General features: G+C 38.4%; 1 protein-coding gene across 1 annotated transcript in view; it reads right to left on the reverse strand.

Moving 5' to 3' along the window:
* Nucleotides 1-3,768: 3,768 nt before the first annotated feature.
* FANCM (FA complementation group M) overlaps nt 3,769-12,562 on the reverse strand; it is a 51,941-nt gene continuing 43,147 nt past the window's right edge. Inside the window, exons 22-23 of the mRNA XM_058163151.1 lie at nt 4,620-4,911; nt 3,769-3,984 (exon numbers count right to left, since the gene is read on the reverse strand). Coding sequence (XP_058019134.1) covers nt 3,870-3,984; nt 4,620-4,911 — 407 coding nt within the window. The 3' untranslated portion in view covers nt 3,769-3,869. The remainder of the gene's footprint in view (nt 3,985-4,619; nt 4,912-12,562) is intronic.

Consider the following 12,562-nt stretch of genomic DNA (forward strand, 5'->3'; position numbering starts at 1 on the left):
TCTTTTCTGTTCCTCCTAATGTTATCTTAATGAGAATTTCAATAAGGCATTTGATGGCTAGCTCTTCTTCGCATGCTGGAAAGAGACCTTGGGAAAAGAAATATGCAAAATACTGAGTTTGCAATTTGCTCCTCGAGCTGCCTGTAATGAGAAAGGATGTATGGGAAGGAACTCATGTCTTGCTGGCATTCACTCTTCCCACGATTTATAAGGGCAAATGGTTAAAAACTATGTTTTAGGTTGTTGGCTGCTGTTTCCTTGTGCAGGACAAAAATATTGCAATGGATTCAAATAAAATGTGGCAGATGTGCCTATTTAGATGAACATCCCTTCCAGATGCCACAGATCTTATACAAAGGCATGTCCCAGGAAAATGTCACAGGGACCAGTGTCTTCTGAGCTATCAGACTCATGCTGGAGCCCATCCTCGGGGAGCTTCACTTGGGCTTTGGGGCTGTTCTGTGTGGTATTTATAGGGTGCCTGTTGTGTGTAGCTTTTTAGATGTAGATTGGGGAGTTGATGGATGGCTATTAAGTTGTTTGGCTGTTCCTTGCCTCCTAAGTATTTGATAAGCTGGGGGCAGCCTCACATTGCAATAAATAAGGACATGCATTCACTTTTGCAGCTACTAAGTGTTGGATGAGCAGACACAAAAACAGCCAAGGAAATGATTAAAGCCTGGGAAACAGGCCCCTCGTCAATCAACAGGAATGCTAATTTACCCCCAGCTTAACAAATACCAGGCAAGGGCTTGACAGCACAAGGAAACAACAGCCAACAACTTAATAGCCAGCCATCAATTTCCCAATCTACACAGAACAGCCCAAAGCCCACAGAGAAGTTCCCGAAGGATGGGACCCAGCACAAGTCTGAAAGTTGGGAAGACAAAACCTCCGGTCCCAGTGACCCACCCAGATCGGATGCTGCTTCTTAATTAACAAAAGATCCTTACTTCAAAAGAGGTTGCTGTTTCCATCTGGATGTGTAGAAACCACAACACAGCAGGGTGTTGAGGAAACCCAACTAAGTTCACTTTCTTGGAATTCCTAGAGGATAGGCTGGGGTACTTTCAAAAGGCAAAGACAAGACTTTTCCTAAAGGGCTTCTTGGGAGGGTTCACCATGGCTTCCTCAGATGCAGTCAATTGTGCCCTCAGAAATAAACACCTCTTTCAAGTACCGTATTGTTTGGACTATAAGACACTCGGGACTATAAGACACACATTAGCTTTAGAGGAAGAAAACAAGAAAAAAAAATCTGCCTCTGCCTCTGTGGCCTGTTTGCGGCCGCCACGGCCCGTTTGCCATGGCCTATTCACAGCTGCCCACTCGCCATCGCTGTGGCCTGTTTGCTGCCGCCAATCACTGCCTAACACACACCCTGCTGCAATATTTGCTCTATAAAATGCACAGATATTTCCACCCACTTTGAAGTGCATCTTATAGTCCGAAAAATATGGTAATTCCCTTTGTTCTTCATTCTGAGCTCGGAAACAAACTTGGAAAGATTTCTTTCTAACAGATCCATTGTGAGAGTTTTTGTTCAGCCTTGAAATAAACTAACAAAAAACACCCAAATACAAAATACTGCATTTTACATTGTTTCAGATATTTTATCCTAGGTTGATTAATTTGTTTTCAAACACTTTCTAAACCAAATGCATTCCTGAGAGGAAGAAATAGGCAAGTGTTAGAGGTAAGAGCATATACGCAACATTGGAGAATCTCTTTGGATGCTACTCCTCAAGTATCGGTGAAGACTATAGTCCCAAATGGACCTTGAGGAGACAAATGGATTAAGAAAAAAGGAGCTTTAATTTCCCCTCTGCTTGCTTTTCACCCATCTTACAATTCTCTATTTATCTTCAAAAAAATAGTCACCATCTCTCCAAATGTTATTTTCAGATTCAGCTTTGGAAGAACTTTCTGAAAATCTAGGGCTTCTGTGGAAAATTGTTCCACAGAAGAGTGAGCATTATTGAGAAGGAGGGAGTCTTAACAGAGGTCCTCACTAGATGAGTAAAGTCAATTTGGAGAAGTCGGGCTAAGAGATAACCATACCCCAAATACCCCAAACTGCAAATGCAGCTCCTATTAGCAGTGTGACACGAGCAAAACTAGGTGCACTCATAGCTAGGCACTGCAAAAACACTGCAGCACAGATTCATGCTCTCAATCCTTACAAGGTGACTAAACGGATTTCAATGGTACAAAAGCTTCTGAGAGATCCATCAAGACCTGAAGGATTACATTCCCTTTTCCTGCCCCAAAGGTGCTTTTTTAGGAGGCAATTGGACTTCCTTGTTTTTTCTTTGAAGACGTTTCACTTCTCATCCAAGAAGCTTCTTTAGCTCTAGCAGGATAGTGGGTAGATGGATGGGTTGAAGAAGCTTCTTGGATGAGAAGCGAAACATCTTCAAAGAAAAAAACAAGGAAGTCCAGTTGCCTCCTTAAAAAGCATCATTGGGATAACCATGATCTGGATGACTGAGAATCTCTACAGACTTTTAGCTTTACAATTCCCTTTTCCTGGTCTTGCCAAATGAAGGTATGTTTCAGATTTAAAGTCTTGGAACGTCAACACCAGCTCAGGAAGAGATGAAGCTCTGCAGCAGGGAAAGTAATACGATAACAATTCTGCCCCCCCACCCCCAACCACCACAAGCTGTCCCATTATTTTATTGTGTTTATAGACCATTGACAACCCTATAAATATATTCTGGCTATGATGTTCATGGCTTATGTTGGTCTATTGTTGCTGATTTTTTGTCGAGTGTGCTCTCTTAGTGCTTAGTCATTCGCAATGAGAAATTTAGAGATGCATTTTTTAAAAAATATGAACTTGTTGACTTAAGATGATTGGTAGTATGATTAGTATGATTTCTGTAGCTTTAGGAGAAAAGAAAGGAGATTCCCACTCTTATGAAGATCATTCAACAGTCTGAAGTTTGTTCTGCTAGAACCCTCAAAATATTTCCAAAGACATTCTGAATGAAGCTGTTTTATTCCACATTTAAATGTTTTATGCCCATGCTACGCAGATTGCAGACCTAAGACAAGTGAAAGAGATCATTTGCAACATGCATGAGTAAAGCACTTTTGCTCAAAACCCACAACCACATTAACCAATCACAACCAAAGTTCAGCATAGCTGCTTCAAAGGCTTTTTCTTGGTTGTTTCCACAGCCTTCCAGACCATATGGCTACTTGCCTACTTCAACATTTTGAGGAGTGCTTCATTGACATGAATGTAGAACTTCAAAGTAAAACACTTTGAAATAAGTGAAAGAAAATAAAAATTAGAGAGAAAGAATATTACGGCAACAAGGGAAACATAAATTGTGTTGGAAGATAACTAAAAGCTGTACAAATTTGGGATTTGGCCAATACACTGTTCAGAAAAAATGCATTGTTTGTTTGTGTGTTTGTTAAAAAATAAAAAAAATAAAAATAAAAAAAGAGAAAACCACTTTGCAGAACACCTAATCTATAGCCCAAAGCAGAAGACAGTTCTCTGCATTTGACAAATTCCAGCCATTCGTCTTTCTTTGAACATCTTCCTCTCCAATTATCTATAGCTGGAACAGGAGGACTACATGGATGATTTTCATAGTATCAAATCTTTATCCTTTAATTGGGGAAAAACAGCTGCCTTCAGAAGCAAGAGAAAGTGGAAAGATGTATTCCTCGTCTCACACCAATGGAGTAGGGAACCTGTATCAAGGAAAGACACACTATAAAGGAACAAGACAGCTTGCAATACAGAAACTCATTTTGCTTGAGATTTTATTTACATATCTTACACTGAAGGAATGTAGTAATAAAGTGCTTCTGTTTAAAAGGGATGCCCCACTTTGATTTATTGAGGGTCATGTGACAATCATGGGCAACATCTGAGTGTCAAAGGTGTAGTGGATGTAGCGATACACTTCCTCTGCTTTCTGCTGATTGACCTGAGTGCGGCCTGCCATCTCCTTTGGGGTACTGAAAAGGAAGAAGGAAAGGAGTGCTTCTCATTAAGGCACTAGTTGTAACCAGGATTCTTCAGCAAAAACACAAAGGGGAAGAATATGAAAATTACTATAACAGACGGGATAATCAGAGAGGTTCACAAGGTCATAATGGTAATACCTACCTGTGTGGTTGGCTTAAATATTCTGGTCCTATAAATTCTTTTGGCTACCTTTATTTATATTTAACTTAATTTAAATTTATGTGGTCACCCTTCCTGACTCTGGCTGGCAAAAAAACAATGCACAAAATAACATCAGAATGAATGACATACAATCTCTCTAAGCTAGGAGAGAGAACAACCAGTCCCTTCCAGCTCTATTCTGATTCTAATGATAAATGTGAAAATATCCAACTAGACTTTCAGAGAATCACTTTATACTTTTTTTCCAATATAACAGTTTTTAATACATTATGATTGGATGAACCATAAACTGTCAGATTATAAGGTTCGGAAGAGGAGGAGGAGGAGAAATGACTTTTACCCTGACAGTTCTATAAAGCTGTCAGATTTGAAAGTGAAAAATAAAATGTAGGCCACTGTAACCAACCTATCTGCTTGTATCCAACAAAGGGTTGAGATCAGAACAATCAAAAGGGAACTGTACCTGTTTGCCATCTCTTTTAAAGAACCAAAATGGTGGCATAAGGCCAGAGCCAGGGTATAGCTGACACAAGGAATGCTCAAATAGAAACGGAAAACATCCTGTCGAGGTCCCTCCACTTCTGTTGGCACACGGATGGCTACGTTCTTCCGCTGTTCCACCAAAGCTAGTTCCTTTAGCAAGTCAGCCGTTTCCACCTGGCAGGCACTGAAGAGCACTTTGATTCCTGCCTGAATGAATGCTGATAACATGCCATCATAGTGCTTGGTTCTGTGGAATACCTTCCACGCCTCTCCTGAAAGATTGAAAGACAAAAGTTCAACATTTCTCCTATGATGGCACAGGAACAAGCAAATGATATTTTAGCTTAGTCTTTTGTGCAGGCCCAGTTCCTGTGATCAGTTTATAATTCCGTTTATTATGTGAGTACATTAAACCTGAGTTCAGTAAACACGGTTAAGCAAAAATATATAAAAGAAGGAGCAACACTAACCCAGCCGAAAATCAAATCAAATCAAATCTCAAGGCAAATCTTATTACTGCCTAAAGCCCATAATATCAGTGAGATAAAACCTATATGCACACACACAGAGGTATCTGTGTGTGTATACACTAATAGTAAAATATAATGTAAGATATATAACAAACAACAAAATCAGAATACAAAGTAGGGGAGACAATAATGGTAAAGTAAAATACAAGTAGCTAGACGAAAGTCAAAATCTTCAGCTACAAAGTGAGAACAAAGTGAGAGCACTTGGGAGAATATGAGACTCCCTATTAAACTTTGAATGTCCGAGTAAAATTGCTTTCACCACTTTAAAAATAATCAAGAATGATAGAAAAGGCACACCTCCAATGATAAAATATTCTAAAAGTGTTAAGACTGTCACAGAAAAGATATTTCCTCTGATCCACAGTCTGCTCATCTCAGAACAACAGAATAAAAGAGTTGGAAGAGACCTTGGAGGTCTTCTAGTCCAACCCCCTGTTTAGGCAGAAAACACTACATCACTTCAGACAAATGGTTATCCAACATCTTCTTAAAAACTTCCAGTGTTGGAGCACTCACAATTTCTGGAGGCAACTTGTTCCACTAATTAATTGTTCTAACTGTCAGGAAATTTCTTCTTAGTTCTAAGCTGCTTCTCTCCTTGATTAGTTTCCACCCATTGCTTCTTGTTCTGCCCTCAGGTGCTTTGGAGAATAGCTTGACTCCCTCTTCTTTCTGGCAACTCCTGAGATATTAGAACACTGCTATCATGTCTCCCTAGTCCTTCTTTTCATTAAACTAGACATTCCCAATTCCTGAAACCATTCTTCATAGGGTTTTTTATTTGCATTTACATAACACAACGTAACATAACAACAGAGTTGGAAGGGACCTTGGAAGCCTTCTAGTCCAACCCCCTGCCCAGGCAGGAAACCCTACACCATCTCAGTCAGATGGTTATCCAACATTTTCTTAAAAATTTCCAGTGTTGGAGCATTCATAACTTCTGCAGGCAAGTCGTTCCACTTATTAATTGTTCTAACTGTCAGGAAATTTCTCCTTAGTTCTAAGTTGCTTCTTTCTTTGATCAGTTTCCACCCATTGCTTCTTGTTCTACCCTCAGGTGCTTTGGAGAACAGCCCGACTCCCTCTTCTTTGTGGCAGCCCCTGAGATATTGGAACACTGCTAACATGTCTCCCCTAGTCCTTCTTTTTATTAAACTAGACATACCCAGTTCCTGCAACCGTTCTTCATATGTTTTAACCTCCAGTCCCTAATCATCTCTGTTCCTCTTCTCTGCACTCTTTCTAGAGTCTCAGCATCTTTTTTACATCGTGGCGACCAAAACTGGATGCAATATTCCAAGTGTGGCCTTACCAAGGCATTATAAAATGGTACTAACACTTCACGTGATCTTGATTCTACCCCTCTGTTTATGCAGCCCAGAGCTGTGTTGGCTTTTTTAGCAGCTGCTGCACACTGCTGGCTCATATCTAAATGGTTATCCACTAGGACTCCAAGATCCCTCTCACAGGTATTACTATTGAGCAAGGTACCACATATACGGTACCGGTGCATTTTGTTTTTTTGGCCTAAATGTAGAACCTTACTTTTTTCACTGTTGAATTTCATTTTGTTAGATAGCGCCCAATGTTCAAGTCTGTCAAGATCTTTCTGTAACTTGAGCCTATCTTCTGGAGTGTTGGCTATTCCTGCCAGCTTGGTGTCATCTGCAAATTTGATGAGTTCCCCATCTATCCCCTCGTCCAAGTCATTGATGAAGATGTTAAAGAGTACTGGGCCTAAAACAGAGCCTTGGGGTACTCCACTGCATACTTCCCTCCATGTGGATGTAGTTCCGTTGAGGACTACACATTGAGTGTGGTTGGTCAGCCAGTTAGGAATCCATCTGGTGGTAGTGCTATCTAACCCACATTTTTCTACTTTATCTAGTAGTAGGTTATGGTCTACTTTATCAAATGCTTTACTGAAGTCCAAGTAAATTATATCGACAGCATTCCTCTGGTCTACTAATTTTGTCACTTTGTCAAAGAATGCAATAAGATTAGTCTGGCATGATCTGTTTTTGACAAACCCATGTTGGCTTTTGGTTATTACTTTGTTTGCTTCTAGGTGTTTGGTGATTCGTTGCTTGATTATCTTTTCCAGAATCTTCCCCGGTATTGAGGTCAGGCTGATAGGTCTGTAGTTTCCTGGTTCTGTTTTTTTTCCTTTTTTGAAGATGGGAACTACATCAGCTCTTTTCCAGTCCTCTGGCAGCTCCCCTGTGCTCCAGGATCTTTGAAATATATAGTTCAGTGGTTCTGAGATCATGTCTGCCAGTTCCTTCAGAACCTTGGGTTGTAATCCATTCGGTCCTGGTGATTTGAATTCGTCTAAGGTAGACAGGTGTTCACTTACCATTTTCTTCCCTATTTTAACTTGTGTTACTAATCTGTTTTTTGTAGTGCTGTTTTTGATAGGTTGGATTGTTTTTTCCTTTTGTGTAAAGACAGATGCAAAATATGAGTTAAGTAGATCTGCTTTCTCCCTGTTGCTTGTCATCTTCTTGCCACTTTCTCCCAGCAATGGGCCAATTGTTTCCTTGACTTTTTTCTTGTTTTTAACATGTTGGAAGAAGCTTTTTTTGTTATTTTTTACTTTTGTCGCTAGCCTTTGTTCATTGTGAGCCTTAGCTTTCCTCACTTCATCTTTACAGGCTCGGGCTATTTGCTGATATTCTGCCTTAGTTATTTGCCCCTCTTTCCACTTTTTATATTTGTCCTTTTTGTCTTTCAATTTGTCAGATAGTTCTTTATGCATCCATGCTGGTTTCTTTTGAGATCTATTATTTTTCTTCTTCATTGGTATTGTGTTAGACTGCGCTTTTATAATCTCACTTTTCAAAATTTCCCAAGCTTCTTGAGTCGTTTTCCCCCTGAGGATTCTCATCCATTGAATCCTTCTCAAGCGCTCTCTAAGTTTATTGAAATTAGCTCTCTTAAAGTCCAAGATTCTAGTTTGGCTTTGTTCTACTACTTGTCTTTGCTTAATGTCGAATTCCAATACTGCGTGGTCACTTGCCCCCAAGGTTCCTGTAGCTTCAACACCTTCTATCTCAAATTAATTTGAATTTAGAAAATAAAATAGATGATATTCAGGTTAAGGCTGATAAGGCAGAGGAAGAAAGGGTTATATTACAATATAAATTAATGGAATATGCTATAAGGGTAAGGGGCTTAAGAGAATCTAAAGAGGAAAATTTGAAAGAGATTTTTATTCAGGCCTTTGCTCAGATGGAGGGAATGGAACCAGCAGATTTTGAAGTTAATATTGAAAAAATTTATCGTGTTAATTCCTGGTGGGCAAGGCAGAAGTGTTTACCGAGAGATGTGGTTATTTATTTTACAAATAAGAGGATTAGGTATGGAATTTTGCGAGCATTTTATAAAAATAAATTTCAAATATTAGGACAAGATATAATAATGATGAAGGAAATTCCTCCTAAAATGTTAAGAAAGAGAAAAGAATTTGCCTTTCTGGTGGATGAGCTTAAGAAACATCAGATATATTTTAGATGGGAGGTTCCAGCAGGTTTAACACTGAATTATAAAGGAAGAAAGTATTTTCTCAACACAATTTGTAAAGCACGAGATTTTTATACTAATGTATTAAAGATTGGGAATTCTTTGTTAACAGATGTTAAGTTGAATGGTGAATAAATGATCGAAAATGTGTAAGATAGAAGAAGGGGAGGGAGAATGTTTAACTTTATTACATATGATTATGGTTAATTTTTGTAAATGATTTATTGTGGATATAAATGTGTAATTTTAGGGGTACTATATGATATATTAAAGGTATAAAGGAATAGGATGATGGAATATTGTTTAATTTTGGAGGATAGATAGTAAAATTTAGGAATTTGGATATATTATATTTAAGAGATGGATGTAATGTTAATTAGAATGTAATTGTTATAATAGATATATTTTGGATAAGTTATAGGTGTAATTTTAATAATGTTATTTGATATAAGTAAGGTAAAGTGAAGATTTTAATTACTACAATTGATACTTTGGATATTTGTAATATTATTTGTTGTATATATAAATGTTAAAGATGTGAAAAGATGGACTATTGCTTACCCCTGAAGGTTGGACAGAAAAATTAAAGAAACTAAGTTGGAAATATGAACTATTTTTGAGAGACTGCTAAGGGAAGAAAGACATTTTAGAAGAACCCTTGGTGAATATTGGAAGATGGAACGTTGTTTTGATATTGATTGATGAAGGTTGGATATTAAAAACTACGTACTTTATTCAAGAATAAACACTAACTCAATCGGAAACTTCTGAGAACTCTAGGAGTGGAATGGTCTGATATATAATGGAGTGGAAGAAAAGTATCTTCTTTGTCTTTGGAAGGGGAGTGGAGGTTTTAAGGAATGACTATGGATTATGATTTGTGCTAGATTTTAATTTTTGTTGTTAGTTTTATACCCTGTACTCGGTTCTCGGAAGTCCTGGGGGGTGGGGGGAGGAAGGGGAAGGGAGGGGGAGGGGGCAGAAAATGGATTGATAGTTAATGTACAAAGATGATTGAAGATGTATAATTAATGTAAGATCGGACCTGCCTGGTTACTACTTTAGAATGAAGGGAAAGAAGGAGTAGAAGGAGTAGAAGAGAGAAGGAGGAAAGAGAAGAGGAGGAGGAGGAAAGGAAGGAAGAGGGGAAGAGGGAGAAGAAAGGAGTAGGGAGGAAAGAGGAGAGGATGTAGATAAGAGAGGGGGAGGATGGTTATGGAAAGTAGAAGAAGGTAGAGAAGGAGAGTAAAAGGAAAAGGAAGGGGGTGGTGACCGGGCAGACCCGATTAATTGTATATGAGGGTACATTAAATATGTTATTGGATATGTTATTGGATAAGAATGTCAAAATAAAACTTTTTTGGAAAAAAAAACAAAAACACCTTCTATCATTTCATCTCTGTTAGTGAGAATTAAGTCCAGTATGGCTGATCCCCTTGTCGCCTTCTCTATTTTTTGGGAAACAAAGTTGTCTGCTAGGTTTGTTAGGAACCTGTTGGATCTTCCACTTGGTGCAGAGTTTGTTTCCCAGTTGATGTCAGGGTAGTTAAAATCCCCCATTACTACTGTGATGTGCTTCCTACATACCTTAGTTAGCTGACTAGCAAAAAGTTCATCTACTTCCTCTGTTTGGTTGGGTGGCCTATAGCAATATCGTTTTTCACCCCTTTTATATTGACCCAAATACATTCAAGATGATTTTCATCATTGCTGTGCTTTATTTCTGTAGAGATGCAGTTATTTCTTATATATAGTGCAACTCCACCTCCTCTTTTATTTGGTCTATTTCTTTTAAATAACATAACATAACATAACATAACATAACATAACATAACATAACATAACATAACATAACATAACATAACATAACATAACATAACATAACATAACATAACCTGCAATTACTGCAGGTTCGAGCCCGGCCCAAGGTTGACTCAGCCTTCCATCCTTTATAAGGTAGGTAAAATGAGGACCCAAATTGTTGGGGGGGCAATAAGTTGACTTTGTAAAAATATACAAATAGAATGAGACTATTGCCTTATACACTGTAAGCCGCCCTGAGTCTTCGGAGAAGGGCGGGGTATAAATGTAAACAAAAAAAAAAAAAAAAAATAACATAACGTAACATAACATAACAGAGTTGGAAAGGACCTTGGAGGCCTTCTAGTCCAACCCAAGGTCCCTTCCAACTCTGTTGTTATGTTATGTTATGTTATGTTATGTTATGTTATGTTATGTTATGTTATGTTATGTTATTTAAAAGAAATAGACCAAATAAAAGAGGAGGTGGAGTTGCACTATATATGAGAAATAACTGCATCTCTACAGAAATAGAGCACAGCAATGATGAAAATCATCTTGAATGTATTTGGGTCAATATAAAAGGGGTGAAAAACGATATTTTTATCGTTTAATTTAAAATAAAATAATCGTTTAATTTAAATAATCGTTTAATTTAAAATAAAATAATTTATATCCCTCTAGCTGTATGTTCCATTTGTCAGTTTCATCCCACCAAGTTTCTGTAATGGCAACAATATCATATCTGCCCTCATTTACTTGAATTTCTAATTCACCCTGTTTATTCCTCATACTCTGTGCATTGGTGTATAGACATTTGAGTCCATTTGGATTGACCTTGTGTTTACTGTCTACATAACCTGTGTTGACTGCCCCTACTTTCTTGCCACCTGTTGGTTTAGTGCACATGGTATGGCATTCACTGTTAAATGCTTGGTTTTGCTTGATAGCAGGGCTGATAGTCTTACCCATACAGACATCTATGTTACATGCACTGATAACCCTTTTAATTTTCGATTGCTGGGGACAGAAATTTTGTGTATCAGTTAATTCTCTGTCCCCACTGTTCAGTTTAAATGTTTATCCAAAAAATCTGTGAATGTATTGCTAAGTAACTCAGTCCCTTTCTTTGATGGATGCAATCCATCTCTTTTGTACAATTTTTCATTGGACCAGTTGCAGATATCATGACTAATAAAACCAAAGTCTTCCCTTTTACACCACTCCTTTAGCCACACATTAAACTCCACTACATGCTGGCCTTTACCTTTTTTTTTTTTTTTTGCATTTATATCCCGCCCTTCTCCGAAGACTCAGGGCGGCTTACACTATGTCAAGCAATAGTCTTCATCCATTTGTATATTATATACAAAGTCAACTTATTGCCCCCAACAATCTGGGTCCTCATTTTACCTACCTTATAAAGGATGGAAGGCTGAGTCAACCTTGGGCCTGGTGGCACTTGAACCTACAATATTTTTGTTCCTTATGTACTGGTAAAACCTCTGAAAAGTTAAGCCTACAACCTATGCTATTAAGTTCATACCCCAAGCTCTGGAAATCTATAAATTTATATCCCACCCTTCTCCGAAGACTCAGGGCGGCTTACACTATGTTAGCAATAGTCTTCATCCTATTTGTATATTTATATACAAAGTCAACTTATTGCCCCCCCAACAATCTGGGTCCTCATTTTACCTACCTTATAAAGGATGGAAGGCTGAGTCAACCTTGGGCCTGGAGGGACTAGAACCTACAGTAATTGCAGGCAGCTGTGTTAATAACAGACTATCTTTCCAGTCTGAGCCACAGAGGCCCTGAGCCACAGAGGTTTCAGCCTCCATTCCCGTAATCATCTTTGTTGCTCTTCTCTGCACTCTTGCTAGAGTCTCCACATCTTTTTCACATCGTGGCAACCAAAACTGAGTGTAGTATTCAAAGTATGGTATTATCAAGGCCTTATAGAGTGGTATTAACACTTCACATGATCTTGATTCTGTCCCTTTGTTAATGCAGCCTAGAACTATGTTGGCTTTTTTGGCAGCTGCAGCACTCCGCTGGCTCA

This window comes from Ahaetulla prasina, chromosome 1 (assembly GCF_028640845.1).
Source record: "Ahaetulla prasina isolate Xishuangbanna chromosome 1, ASM2864084v1, whole genome shotgun sequence".
Lineage (NCBI taxonomy): Eukaryota > Metazoa > Chordata > Lepidosauria > Squamata > Colubridae > Ahaetulla > Ahaetulla prasina.